The sequence below is a fragment of the Podarcis liolepis genome, assembly GCF_965112155.1.
Source record: "Podarcis liolepis genome assembly, chromosome: 9".
NCBI classification, from domain to species: Eukaryota; Metazoa; Chordata; class Lepidosauria; order Squamata; family Lacertidae; genus Podarcis; species Podarcis liolepis.
This window is the reverse complement of record NC_139564.1, coordinates 3,876,422-3,889,706: the sequence shown is the minus strand read 5'-3', so window position 1 is coordinate 3,889,706 and position 13,285 is coordinate 3,876,422. Positions and strand designations below refer to the sequence as shown.

The 13,285-nt window shown below is 46.3% G+C and overlaps 1 protein-coding gene across 1 annotated transcript; it reads left to right on the top strand.

Annotated features, from left to right (window-relative positions):
- The first annotated feature begins 4,118 nt into the window (after positions 1–4,118).
- Positions 4,119–13,285, top strand: LOC310685987 (uncharacterized protein). The gene is made up of 2 exons (XM_083459146.1): positions 4,119–4,272; positions 12,882–13,285. The coding sequence occupies exon 2, from the start codon at positions 12,892–12,894 to the stop codon at positions 13,252–13,254; it is 363 nt and encodes a 120-aa protein (XP_083315272.1). The 5' UTR covers positions 4,119–4,272; positions 12,882–12,891; the 3' UTR covers positions 13,255–13,285.

Sequence of the window (13,285 nt, the reverse complement as noted above, 5' to 3'; positions counted from 1 at the left end):
AGTGAGGGGGTGTGTGTGAAGGAAAAGCCCACCCTTGTGGAAGAAATACTTACGCGACTTGGCTGCGAATGAGCTCTGGGAGGAATGGGAGATGAAATGGGATTTCCACCTGCAATCATGTCGACTAACATGCCAATGTGGGGAGGGGTGATTTTCATCAGGACTGGTGGGTGAGAGAGGAGAGAATCTTATGCATTTCTTTCTACTACAACTTTGATGAAAACCACCCCATCCCAAGACGTAGTCCTATAGAAAACCATCTCTTTGCCTCCCTATGCTATGCCTGCCATTCATTCTTTTGAAAATCTTGTGCAATTGCAAGTTGGACCTCCAAGTCCAAACTAGGGGTGCAACAAAACTGGAAGGGTGAGGGGGTTCCTTCAAAAACAGAATGGCTGAACAAATTGGTAGAATTTGCTGAATTGGCTCAAATGACAAACAGGCTGAGAGGTAATGTTAACCAAAAATTTATTCAAAAATGGGACATGTTCAAGAACTACTTTAAAAAAAATATACCATATTTTTCACTCCATAGGACGCACTTTCCCCCCTCCAAAAATTAAGGGGAAATGTGTGTGCGTCCTATGGAGCAAATGCAGGCTCCTTGGCTTCAGCGATAGCAACACGAAGCCTCCGAAGCGCAGAGGGAGCGCTCCCTCTGTGCTCCGGAGGCTTTGCGTTGCTTTCACTGAAGCCTGGAGTGTGAGAGGGGTTTTCCAGGCTTCAGGGATAGCCGCCTGAAGCCTTTGGAGTGCAGTGGGAACTCGCACTGCGCTCCGAAGGCTTCGGGTTCCTTTTGCTGAAGCCGGGAGAGCAAGACTCTCCCGGCTTCAGCAGAGAGGGAGAGGTGCACAGCGCCCCTTCAGCAAAGCGGGAGGAGAAATTGAAGGGGCTCCGTTTCTCCTGCCGCTTCGCTGAAGGGGCGCTGAGCAGAGAGGGGAGAATTTTTTCCCTGTTCTCCCCTTCCTATGGTCCGGTGCGTAGAGCGGAAAATACGGTAACAGTCGTGTGGCTTCTTTGACAGCACATGAATGATTTCTGTTTACATGAATGAAAAGGTTCTAAAATTTAGTAAGGAACTTTAAGATAGTATAATTAGTATAATGTTAAGTTTTGTACAACAGGAAAGTAGAAAAGGTAAAAGCATTGGGGGTGGGAAGTCTCATGTGTATATATGTAGGTGAAATATACTCAGAGTCGCAAAGTGATTTCATGCTCTTTATTCAGCTCATAGTGGTGAGGAGGAATGAATGAAAGTCCCCTCAAAGTATCTGCTTTATATACATTATTTACACAATGGGCTGCACATGATTGGCTAATTCCGGAATTCTACTGTAAGCCAATCAGGTTGTGGATTCACTTCTATCTGGAGCATGATTGGGTGGCTCCTGCCAATCAGTCATACTGCTGCATTGTTCTAGGACCAATCAGACTGCTGCATTCTGAATCCTATTGTTCTAGGACCAATCAGACTGCTGCATTTTGGATCCTATTGTTCTAGGACCAATCAGACTGCTGCAGTTTGGATCCTATTCAACTCAGTACATAACAGTAGGAGTGTATGGTGAATTGTATTTTGAATTGACACTGTTTTGTAATCCCCCCAAAAGACCATATATAATTATAGTGGTACCTCTGGATGCGAACGGGATCCATTCCGGAGCCCTGTTCGCATCCTGATGCAAATGTAACAATGCGACTGCACGTCTGCGTGTGTGCGGGTCATGTTTAGCTGCTTCCGCACATGCACATGATGTCATTTTGAGCGTCTGTGCATGCGTGAGCGGCGAAACCCAGAAGTAACATGTCCGTTACTTCCGGGTCGCCACGGAGCGCAACCCAAAAATATTCTTCCCAAAGCTACTTCAACCCGAGGTATGACTGTATGTTATCTTATCAAGTAAATTCAATAAAAAATTAAAAGCAACCCCCCCCCCAAAAAAACCAAACTATGGGTGCACACTTTGATTGACTAAATCAATCAGCCTGAGGCTTTCAGCCTGAGAAGAGCTATGCTGGCAGGGGGCTTGTGGGAGTTGTAGTCTAAAACATGGCTGTGCTAGCCAGGACTCATGGAAGTTGTAGTCTAAAACTTTCCTGCGTTGCAGGAGTTGGACTAGATGGCCCTTGGGCCAATTGTATTCTGTGGTTCTATATGGCTGTCCTGGCCAGGTCTCATGGAAGTTGTAGTCCAGCACATGGCTGTGCCGGTGTGGGGCTGATGGGTGCTGTAGTCCAAAGCATGGCCAGCTGGCAGGGGTTGATGGGAGCTGTAGTCCAAAACAATCCAGAGCAGCGGTTCTCAACCTGTGGGTCCCCAGATATTGTTGGACTACAACTCCCATCATCCCTGAGCTCTGGCCTTGCTAGCTAGGGGTGATGGGAGTTGTAGTCCAACAACATCTGGGGGCCCACAGGTTGAGAACCGCTGATCCAGAGGATACCAGGCTAGGGAAAGCTGCCTCCGTCCAGTTCACCCATGGTTCCTCTTCCCCATTCATTTCCAGGGAATGCACCCCCCCCAGCCCTGTGGACCATGGTGCTGCCTAGCAGAGGAAGAGCCTAGCGGAAGACCCCAGCCATGTGCGTGGCCACCTTTGTGATAGTGCTCTCAACCACTTACTACTTCTTGATGACCGACCGGTTCCATTCTGAGCTAATCGCCTCCACCCAGTTCCTCGGCCCCTTGGCTGCCCCGCTCCTTGATGTGCTGCGCATCACCTCCGACCTAGGGCGCCACATCGTCTACTTATTCATCTCTGGTGCCCTTGCCTTGCTGCTCTCCACGATCTCCTCGTGGGTGCAGGAAAAGGTGCTGGAGGAGACCAAGAACGTGGGCTTTTCCTTAGGGTTGTGAAATCAGCAGGGCTTGGAAACAGCCCTGTTGCAAAACAAGACAATGTGGGAGCTTTCTATTTGCCCCTAAACACTGCAATAAACATGCCTCCCCCTGCATGGTGTTCTTCTAGCGTTAAGTCTTGGGTTTTAACTCCGTTGACAGCTAGGAAGACCCTAGCAATTCGCATCAGGCAGGGACATCTCCACTGTGGGTGGGTGGAAGATATTTAGCAGAGACAAAAGCTGGGGCTGCTAAAACGCCAAACAGCTCAGGGTGAAAAGGGATTTTGCCAGGTAAACCTGCTCTATAATGTTGAATTGGAACTAATCAATCACTTGGGTTTCCCATGGATTGCCGTTTGTTCCGATTTAGCAGTAAAGAGCAGGTCTTCATGCTCTGGGGCAAAAAAGAAAAAAAGAAGAAGTGCTTGGACAGGGAGCTTTAAAGCACAGAGCCCAAGACGCCTTCATTTCAGGGTCCTGGATTTGAGACCTATGTTGGGAAAAAAATTCCTGCATTGCAGGGGGTTGGTATAGATGACCCTTATGATCCCTCCCAAATCTACAATTCTATGATCTGTGCCTAGAAACACAGCAAAAAGCACGTCTGAATGAGCCCTGAAGACAGCTTTCTCTGGTCCTTTGTTGGTTTAGCGTTGCACCCCTTTGCCCAACAAATCTGAGTTGGTATTTTTTTTTTACCATTACTAAAATTAGTCATGATGATTCAGGAGCAGATTAGTATTGGGTTTTTTGGGGTGGCTCCCCGCCCCCCCCAAACCCCTTCCCACTCAGAATCTTGGCTGAGTTTTCTGGCCAGAGCTGAATGAGATCCTAACCACTGCCACCACCCCATGGACCACAAGAGAGACATACCCATGGAGACAGTTCCCAGTTCCCATCTGGACCGCTAGGCTAGCCACATTAGGGTCTAGTTGGCTGTATGATGGAAGACCTCTGTGGGAGATTCTATTCCAGTAGTCACCCCATGATGACTTTCTGAAGGTTGACCTCTACTGCTTTTTCCATTGTACTTTTCTGGAGGAGGGTCGTAGGGCATTAGGTTCAATATTTGGCATCTTCAGGTGGGGCTGGAGACGTCCCCCATCTGAAACTCTGGGAAGCTCAGAACCTGGTCAACGGAGGAAAAATCTGAATGAGAGAGCGGGGTCCAGCTTCCCTAACAGGAAGTCTTCTCCAGGGTGGCCACCAGTCCCCAGCCAAAAGTTGAGGGCTTGCAGGGCTGCCATTACCCAGCCAGCTGGGTTTGTGACATCAGCAGTCAAGAAACAGAGTGCCCTCCCCAGGGCAGCCACTCCCATTAGGCCGGGATGTGGTGTGGGAGACATCTCTGCCCAATGAACGGGTCAATAATTCAGACACGAGGACGGGCCTGGGGGTAACATCTAATGCTGAGCTCAGCCTAGAAGGGAGGTAAGTTGGGGCATTCCTGCCATGGGAGCCTGAAGATCATACCATGGATCCCATTGCTCATTTTTACTCCTGGTATTATGAAGGGGCAAGGTCCATTCATCCCAGCATCCTGTTCTCACCAGATGCCCCAATGGGAAGCCTGCAAGCAACACACGAGTGAAAGAGCACCCTCCTTTAGTGTCCAACAACTGGTATTTAGTGCTCAATCAGAGCAAATGTCAGTTTGAATTTTCTCTGGATTGCCATTTGCTCTGATTGAGCTTTAAAGAGCAGACTTTCATGGAGAATGCTACAGAGCAAAAAAATAAAGGGCACTTGCACACAGGGCTTTAAAGCATAGACTATGCCTGTAAAGGGGGCATGGGTGGCACGGCACTGTGGTCTAAACCACAGAGCCTAGGACTTGCCGATCGGAAGGTCGGCTGTTCGAATCCCCGCGACGGGGTGAGCTCCCGTTGCTCGGTCCCTGCTCCTGCCAACCTAGCAGTTTGAAAGCACTTCAAAATGCAAGTAGATAAATAGGTACCACTCCAACGGGAAGGTAAACGGCGTTTCCATGCGCTGCTCTGGTTCGCCAGAAGCAGCTTAGTCATGCTGGCCACATGACCTGGAAGCTGTACACTGGCTCCCTCGGCCAATAAAACGAGATGAGCGCCGCAACCCCAGAGTCGGTCACGACTGGACCTAATGATCAGGGGTCCCTTTGCCTTTACCTTTATGCCTGTAAAGAGCAGTGTGGATAAACCCTAACTTGGGATCCCGGTGTCTAAAATTAGTCGTTCTTGCTGTTATTAACAAGTCAGGGCAAATCCACATGGGGAGTCCTGCTGATTCCCTGTAAAGCATGCATGTACATGTGTGTGTCTGGATGTGTCGTAAAGTGTGTTATGGGTGCATAGGTGGAAGGTGCCAAACTCTGACACATTTCTCCATCTTTCAAACACCTCATTTCTCTTTGAGTAGTCATGAAGTCTCAGTGGGAGAACATAAGAAGAGTCCAGCTGTTTGATCCGGCCAACAGCCTCTTCTCACAATGGCCAACCGGATGCCTCTTCTGGGAAATTTGCAAGCAGGATTGGAGCCTAAGAGCCTTCTCCCCTCCTGTAGTTTCCAGCAACTGGTGCTCAGAAGTACTGCTGCCTCGGGCAGTGAGTTCTAGTGTCATGAAGGGGGGAGGAAAACCTTTCTCAGTCTGCTCCCTCCGTGCCACGCAGAATTTTATAAACTTCTATCACGTTGCCTCTTAAATCTCCTTTTCTCCATTCTAAAAAGTCCCAAACGTTGCAACCTTTCTTCATCAGGGAGTCTCTCCATCCCCTCACTCTTTTCCGAACCTTCTCCAACTCTGCAATGTCCTTTCAGAGGTGAGGTGGCCATAACTTGTGCACAGTACTGCAAATGTAGTCATGTGGTAGATTTGCACAATGGCGTTATGTGTGATGGCCTGGGACTGGGGCTCGGACTCAGAACCAGAGGAGTCTCAGTCCACACCGGATCCTTTGCCTCAGGCGGCATCTGAACCAAGCCTGGGGCCTGGTCCTGAAGAGCCCCAGTCTGCACAGGTTCCCCTGCAACAAGCACCAGCTGGGCCGAGTCAGGGGCCTGAGCCTGCCCTGGCTCCAAATGCGGGGATGACCTCGTTGCCTCCAGCTGGGCCATCACGTACAGTTGCTCCACTACCAGTTGGGTCAGGAGAGGCTGAGGTGGCCCCTGGGTCTAGTAACCCACCGACGTCTCCCGAGCTGCAGAGATTAAGGTCTGAGAGAAGGAGAGACCTGAATACTCACAGGAGGAGTGCTCGCCTTCGGGCAAAACAGGGAGGTGAGTCGCTGGGGGGATCAGGACTGGCTGTTACCCCGACAGAGATAAAAGGCTGTCAGACCCCACCCCAGGTTGTGGGAGCAACATTGCTGTTTGCTAGAACCTGCCTGAGACTCTGTGCCTGACCCAGCCTGGTTTCCTGCCTTGACCCTGTTGGACTGACTCTTCGCGGAACCCTTGGATTCGGGACTGGACTTGGACCGCGTTGCTCGGGTTTACCCCCGGGCCCAGCACATTATGATCCTGGCAGTTTTTGTTTTCAGTGCTTTTCCTAAGGATCCGTAGCATGGAATTTGCCTTTTTCACAGACTAAAAAGTCTGAAATGCTGCAACCTTTCTTCATATGGGTGCTACTTCCCTTATGGTCTACCTAGTTTAGCATCCTGTTCCCATGATGGTCAACCAGCTGCCTCTAGGAAGTCCACAAGTAGGGAGTGCGCCAAATCAATCAGTATGAGCTGTTCAGCAATGGAATGGACTCCCTTAGGAGGTTGTAGACTCTCCCTCGTTGGAGGTTCTTAAGAAGAGTTTGGCTGGCCATCTGCCACCTACAATCTAGCTGAGATCCTTGCATTGCAGGGGGTTGGACTAGATGACCCTCAGGGTCCCTTCCAACTCTTCTACAATTCTTTTTTTTCATTTTTGTATATAAATTTTCATTAGTTTTCAACAAATCATTTTCAACAATAATTGAACATATTTTAACATCTTATACAATTTTTTGACTTCCATCAATCTCACCTGAAAATTTTCCAATCTAATCACTAAATATACATTTCTCACTTCCACTATTACATTTAAGTCATAACTGATATCACTATTCATTCTCTAATTTGCAATACTTCATACGTTTCTCCTTACAAAGCTTCTTGTAGTCCTACTAGTGTAATTTGTTGGTTACAGTTGCTCTTCAAATAGTTCGTATATTTCTTCCAATCTTCTGTGAAACTGTTTTTTTAAAGTTGTTAAGATATAACAAAAAAAGAAAAATAAACATACAAAATAAAAAACAGTTAAAAACACACATTAATTTTCAATAACATAACTTCCATACACTTATTTCCTCGGACCTCCTCATACCTCCCTTCTTTGTATTCCAGTTCGATTTGTTAGTTCAGCAAATCCTTACCATTAAACTTTTACCCATTTGTAAAACCTTCCCCCCCCCCTCATATCTCTTAAAGCATTACAGCTGGAAACCGCTTAGTTTCTATCCAACATCCTTCTAACATTCATTAATTTTACAATGTTTCTGTAAGTAGTCTTTAAATTTATTCCAGTCTTCTTTCACTAACTCTTCTCCCTGGTCTCGGATTCTGCCCGTCATTTCTGCCAATTCCATCAATCTTCTGTGAAACTCTGGTCCCGCAGGTTTCGAATCCTTCCTGTCATTTTAGCTAATTCTGCGTAGTCCATTAATTTCGTCTGCCATTCTTCTTTCGTCGGAATTTCAATATGCTTGCCGCTGTTGTTGCATACAAAAACAATTTAACATCTTGCCTATTAATATCCTCACCTATAATACCAAGTAAAAAAGCTTCTGGTTTTTAAAAAAATGTATACTTCAACATTTTTTTCATCTCATTATATATCATTTCCCAGAAGTTTTTTTTACTTTCTTATATTCCCACCACATATGGTAAAATGTTCCTTCCTTTTCTTTACATTTCCTACACTTACTATTTGTCTTATACATTCCAGCTAATTTCACAGGTGTACTATACCATCTATACATCATTTTCATCATGTTCTCTTTCAAGGCATTACAAGCTATAATGTTCTCCCACCTGCGGTCCCCAGCACCTGGTGTTCAGAGACCGATTTCCTTCAAAATTAGGGACGGCATCTAGCCATCATTACTAGGAGCCCTTGGCAACCATAGAAAATATGACGGCTTTTGGGCGGGTTGGGTAAGGTTAGGTTCTAGAACCATGGCTGGATCTAGACACATAAAAAAAAACGTTTCAGGAAAACGCATTGTAAACTTCATTATGGGAAATCAAGTTGGCGGAAGATGGGACTCCACGGCGCCATCTGGTGTCACAGTATTATGACACATTTAAAACATTATTTCTTTACTTATGTAGCTGAGTCCCATGAGCTGGAAAAGATCCGGTGCTTTAACTCACTTTAATTGGGTAAACCTAAATTTCCCCTACATACTTGAACCCCTCCTACAGAACAGCGCCAGTCCAGAGACACCCTTATTCCCAGGTAATATAATATCCTGGCAGTAGTTTAAAACAGTGCCAATACCGCGTATATTAAATCCAGCAGTTATCAAAACACGACTTTAAAATAGCAGCAGTTTTAAGCGCAGAGCATTAAAACATTAATTAAAAGCAGCTTGGAGCAGAGAAGTCTTCAGGGCCCGTTTAAAAAACTGACAAGAGAAAGCACCAGATTCACTGCTTAGGAGTGCTAGAAGATGTCAACTAAATGAGACTGTTTTCTGCCACCCTAATATCCAAGAGATGAGAGACTCCATGGGTTCCAGGCATTTACTCAGGGTTCTGTTTCCTTGGAATGACGAAGATTGTGGTGTATGGCTTTATTCACACATATCCACAAGGACAGTCTCTATGGGAGCTTTCTTCACGCACCAGGCTGGTTGGCAGACCAATTCTGCATTACAACGGTTTCTGCGAAGGTGGCATGAAGGCTGGCAGTGTTAACCATGCCATGAGGGAATCCCTTGCAGACAACCACAGTCCCTGCGGTGACCAGTCAGGTGACCAGAGGTGGAATGACCTCTGGGAGGAGCGCAGAGAGAAGAAACAGCATAGTACATCTGCAGCAGCACAACCGGACGCCTCCATCTGCCCCAGCTGCAACAAAACATGTCTCTCCCAGAATCTTTTCATATGCAATAGCTGCCGCAAGGTTATTGATTGCAAAAAAATGGAAATCAGAAGAAGTACGAACATTGAAAGATAGGCAACATAATTTTTTTTGAAATGATTGAATTAGCAAAAATGACAGCAACAATTAGAATGCAATCTAATCAAAATCTCAAACAGGAATGGAAATGTGTAGAAGAATACATGACCAAAAGATGCTCCAACAAGAATTTATTGACATGTATAGACTGATTTCACGAAGTTAAGTTAAGCTAAGCAGATATATAAGAATGAATGTTTAATTATTAAGATACAAAAATACAATCTCAGTAATAAAGTTACAAAATAATAACAAGGAAGTCACGTACAGGTGCGGGGAAGACACAGGGCAAGAAATAAGAAATGGATAAATGTTGGTACATAATGAAATGTGAAAATGTGAATTTACGAATATAATGTATATGTATCACTATGTAAAGGTTTCATATATGTATTGCAACATTAATAATAAAACAACAACAACAACAACAACAAATGTATCTCCCATATCAGTTTCTACAGCCACAGCAGGGGCTGTAACTCTCCAATGGTTTGGCTTTACCCCCAGAGGTACACTCCATTGTCTCCCGAGACAGATAGGTGCCAAGAGCTATACATAGATGGAAGATCACCACACTGGTCAAAGTTCTCTTACCTAGCAGATAGGAGAGTCAGAAGGACGGCAATTCGAATCCATGCAATGGGGTGAGCTCCCATTGCTTTGTCCCAGCTTCTGCCAACCTAGCAGTTTGAAAGCACAGCAGTGAAAGTAGATAAAAAGGTACTGCTACGGCGGAAAGGTAAATGGCATTTCCATGCGCTCTGGTTTCCGTCATGGTGTTCCATTGTGTCAGAGGTGGTTTAGTCATGCTGGCCACATGACCCGGGAAGCTGTCTGTGGACAAATGCTGGCTCCCTTGACCTGAAAAATGAGATGAGCGCCGCACCCCATAGTCACCTTTGACTGGACCTAACCATCCAGGGGTCATTTACCTTATACCAGGGGTCAGCAAACTTTTTCAGCAGGGGGCCGGTCCACTGTCCCACAGACCTGGTGGGGGGGCGGGCTATATTTTGAAAAAAATTATAATGAATGAATTCCTATGCCCCAGAGATGCATTTTAAATAAAAGGACACATTCTACTCATGTAGAAACATGCTGATTCCCGGACTGTCCATGGGCCAGATTTAGAAGGCGATTGGGCCGGATCCGGCCCCCGGGCCTTAGTATGCCTACCCATGCCTTATACCATTTACTTTACCCAGTGGTTCCCCCCCTCCACTAAAAAAAAACATTTAGGGGGTACACTCTCATTTTGACTCAAGAAAACCACCATTTTATAGTTCAAATCGGGGAGAATAAATACAGTAAATGGACAAAAGTACAAAGATTCACAAAATGTTTAGAAGAAGAGTTTGGATTCGATATCCTGCTTTATCACTACCCGAAGGAGTCTCAAAGCGGCTCACATTCTCCTTTCCCTTCCTCCCCCACAACAAACACTCTGTGAGGTGAGTGGGGCTGAGAGACTTCAGAGAAGTGTGACTAGCCCAAGGTCACCCAGCAGCTGCATGTGGAGGAGCGGAGACGCGAACCCGGTTCACCAGATTATGAGTCCACCGTTCTTAACCACTACAGCACACTGGCTCTCCATACTCTCACTGGTATGCGTACCCCTGCATTCCCCCCTGGAATAAAGCACTGACCTTACCTAGCAGCTAGGTGATGGAGTGGAAGAAAGACCCACCAATGAGTCTTGGAGGGGGGCATCATCACTTAACTGCAGCCCTTGCAAACTGACTCATTATTTTGGGATGCTGATGAGGACACTTAAGTGGCCAGCTAAGTTCACTGACGAGGGCAGTAACCTCCATCAGATTCCAACCCTCTCAGGGCACAAGACCCCAAGAACTAGGAGGGACTCGGGATGTCCTCCAGACTGACCCCCCAAAAACCCCCCACAACCATGCAGATTTTTAAATTTATTCTAAGCAAAGCAAGGAAACTATGGCCCTTCCTGTTTTGTTGGACCACATTTCCCATCATTCTTGACCACTGGCCATGTGACCTGAGGCTCATGGGAGCTGAAGTCTTTCCAACAAGATCTGGAGAGACACGGATTTAAACGATCTCCCTCCTTCGAAATTGCCAAGGGCGGGGGGACAGAGACGAAGAGGGCTTTTAGTCCCCAAAGCACTAGAATAATCTTCCATAAGAAATAGAAATGCAATAAAATTGATTAAACTTGTTAAAAGAAGGTGCCAAAACAAGCAATTAGGACCATTCAGGAACAGAATTGAAAACAGAACTGCCAATATCATAATGCCGTTATGCAAATCTCTGGTGTGGTTGCATTTGGGATTCTGGTTGCGTCGCCTCAAAACTGATATCGTAGAGTTGGGAAAAGGTTCAGAAAAGGGCAGCTAAACTGATCGAGGGGATGGAGCAACTCTGCTATATGAGGAAAGGTTGTAGCTTTGGGAACTTTTTCGTTTATAGAAAAGGTGAGTCAGAAGAGACATGATACATGGATAGCGAAAAGGGTTTCTCCCTCTCTCGTAACAACAGGATTTACAGACACCCCCAAAGAAGTTGAAGAACTACCGACGAAAGAAGAATGGAGGATGAAGTTGATGGACTATGCAGAATTAGATAAATTAACAGGAAGGATTCGAAACCTGCAGGATCAGAGATTCTTAGAGGACTTAAATATATGAACTATTTGAAAAGTAATTGCGACGAACTGATTACGCTAGTAGGACCGCAAGAAGTTTTGTAAGGTGGATAATCTGAAATATTACAAGAAAGGCTATGAAAAGAATTATTAGTTAAGGACAATTAAATGCAATATAGAAATTAAGAAATGCAGAATAAGTGATAAAGAACGGAAAATCATCAGAGGTGTTGACGGAAGTCTAAAACATTGTATAAGATGAGAAGATACGTTGCATGACTGTTGGAACTGATATGTTAAAAAATCAATAAAAATGTATATATTTAAAAAAGAAGTTGAATGCTGGAAGATTCGGGACAGATAAAAGAAAGGACTTATTCATGCGGCACAAAGTTAAACTATGGAACTCCTTGCCACTGGAGGCAGTGATGGCCACCAAGTTGGGTGGTTTCAAAAGAGGATTTGACAAATTGGTGGCTATCAGTGGCTACTAGCCAGGGTGGCTATGCTCTGTCTCCACAATCGGAGGCAGAAATGCTTCTGGACATCAGTTTCTGGAAACCACAGGAGGGGAGAGGACTCTCATGCTCGGATCTGGTCAGCCACTGTGAGAACAGGACGCTGGACTAGATAGGCCTGCTCCCACATGCTCTTATGTTCTCATCTTCTTATGATCCCTGTGGAAGGTCTGCTGAACTGGATACAAACCTTTCATTTCCATAGATGGGGTGCCACCACCAGAAAGACACTCTTTCCCGTCTCTACCTGCCCTGGCTCAGAAGGCAGATGCTGTCCCGTCAGGGAGACCTGGGGAGAAGAGATTCCCAGTTGCCTGCCTCCTCTCTTGGTATCTTTGAAACAGCTCAGTGAACATGTAAAAAACAGGGTTTTGTGTTCGCTATTTTTCCAAGTCACGCAGAGAGATGCAGCGGCTTCACCCTCGAAGCCTTAGCGATGAAGTAGATTCCACACACAAGACTCTTTGCTTGCAGGGTGCCAACTATTAACGAGCAGTTTTATTTATGCATGTCAAGTCCAATGCAATGCATTTCTCTCCCTTGAGCCCAAGAGAGGGTTTTCTTGCTTCCCAAACTCCTTTGTAGCAACACATAAGTTACAAGATTTTGCAGCTGTTGCAGAGGTTTTCCTCTACCCCCCCATGTACAATTTATTATTTACAGAATGCATCTTCTAACCGATACAGTACAAATACTTACATTTTGTGCCTCCCCAGGGGGATCGCCATGGCTCGCCAGAATCCCTCGCAACATCAGCCGTCGGAGATGTCGCCGGTGCAGCTGACTCCCGGCTGCAAAGCGGTGGCACCGCTCACTGCCTGCAGCGGGTTCCTGGGGTCCTTCCTCAACGGCGTCAAGATGGTCCTGAGCATCATCTTGTTCCTGGGCCTCTGCGCCTTCACGGCCTACGTTGCCTTGCTCTGCACCGCCCTGCTGTTTGCGGCCGTCCAGGTCCTCTTCAGCACCCTCATCCCGTCGGCTCTCCTCATCCTGCAGTTCCTGCTCTCCGCCATGCTGCTCCTCTTCTGCCTGCAGTGGATGAGCGAGATCTTGTCACAGCAGTTCCACGTCCATGACCCGGTTTTGTGAGATCTTCGGGGAATAAAAGCACCAAGGAGGA

Coding starts and splice junctions, on each gene's coding strand:
- LOC310685987 (XM_083459146.1), top strand. CDS start 12,892: ATGGCTCGCCAGAATCCCTCGCAACATCAGCCGTCGGAGATGTCGCCG.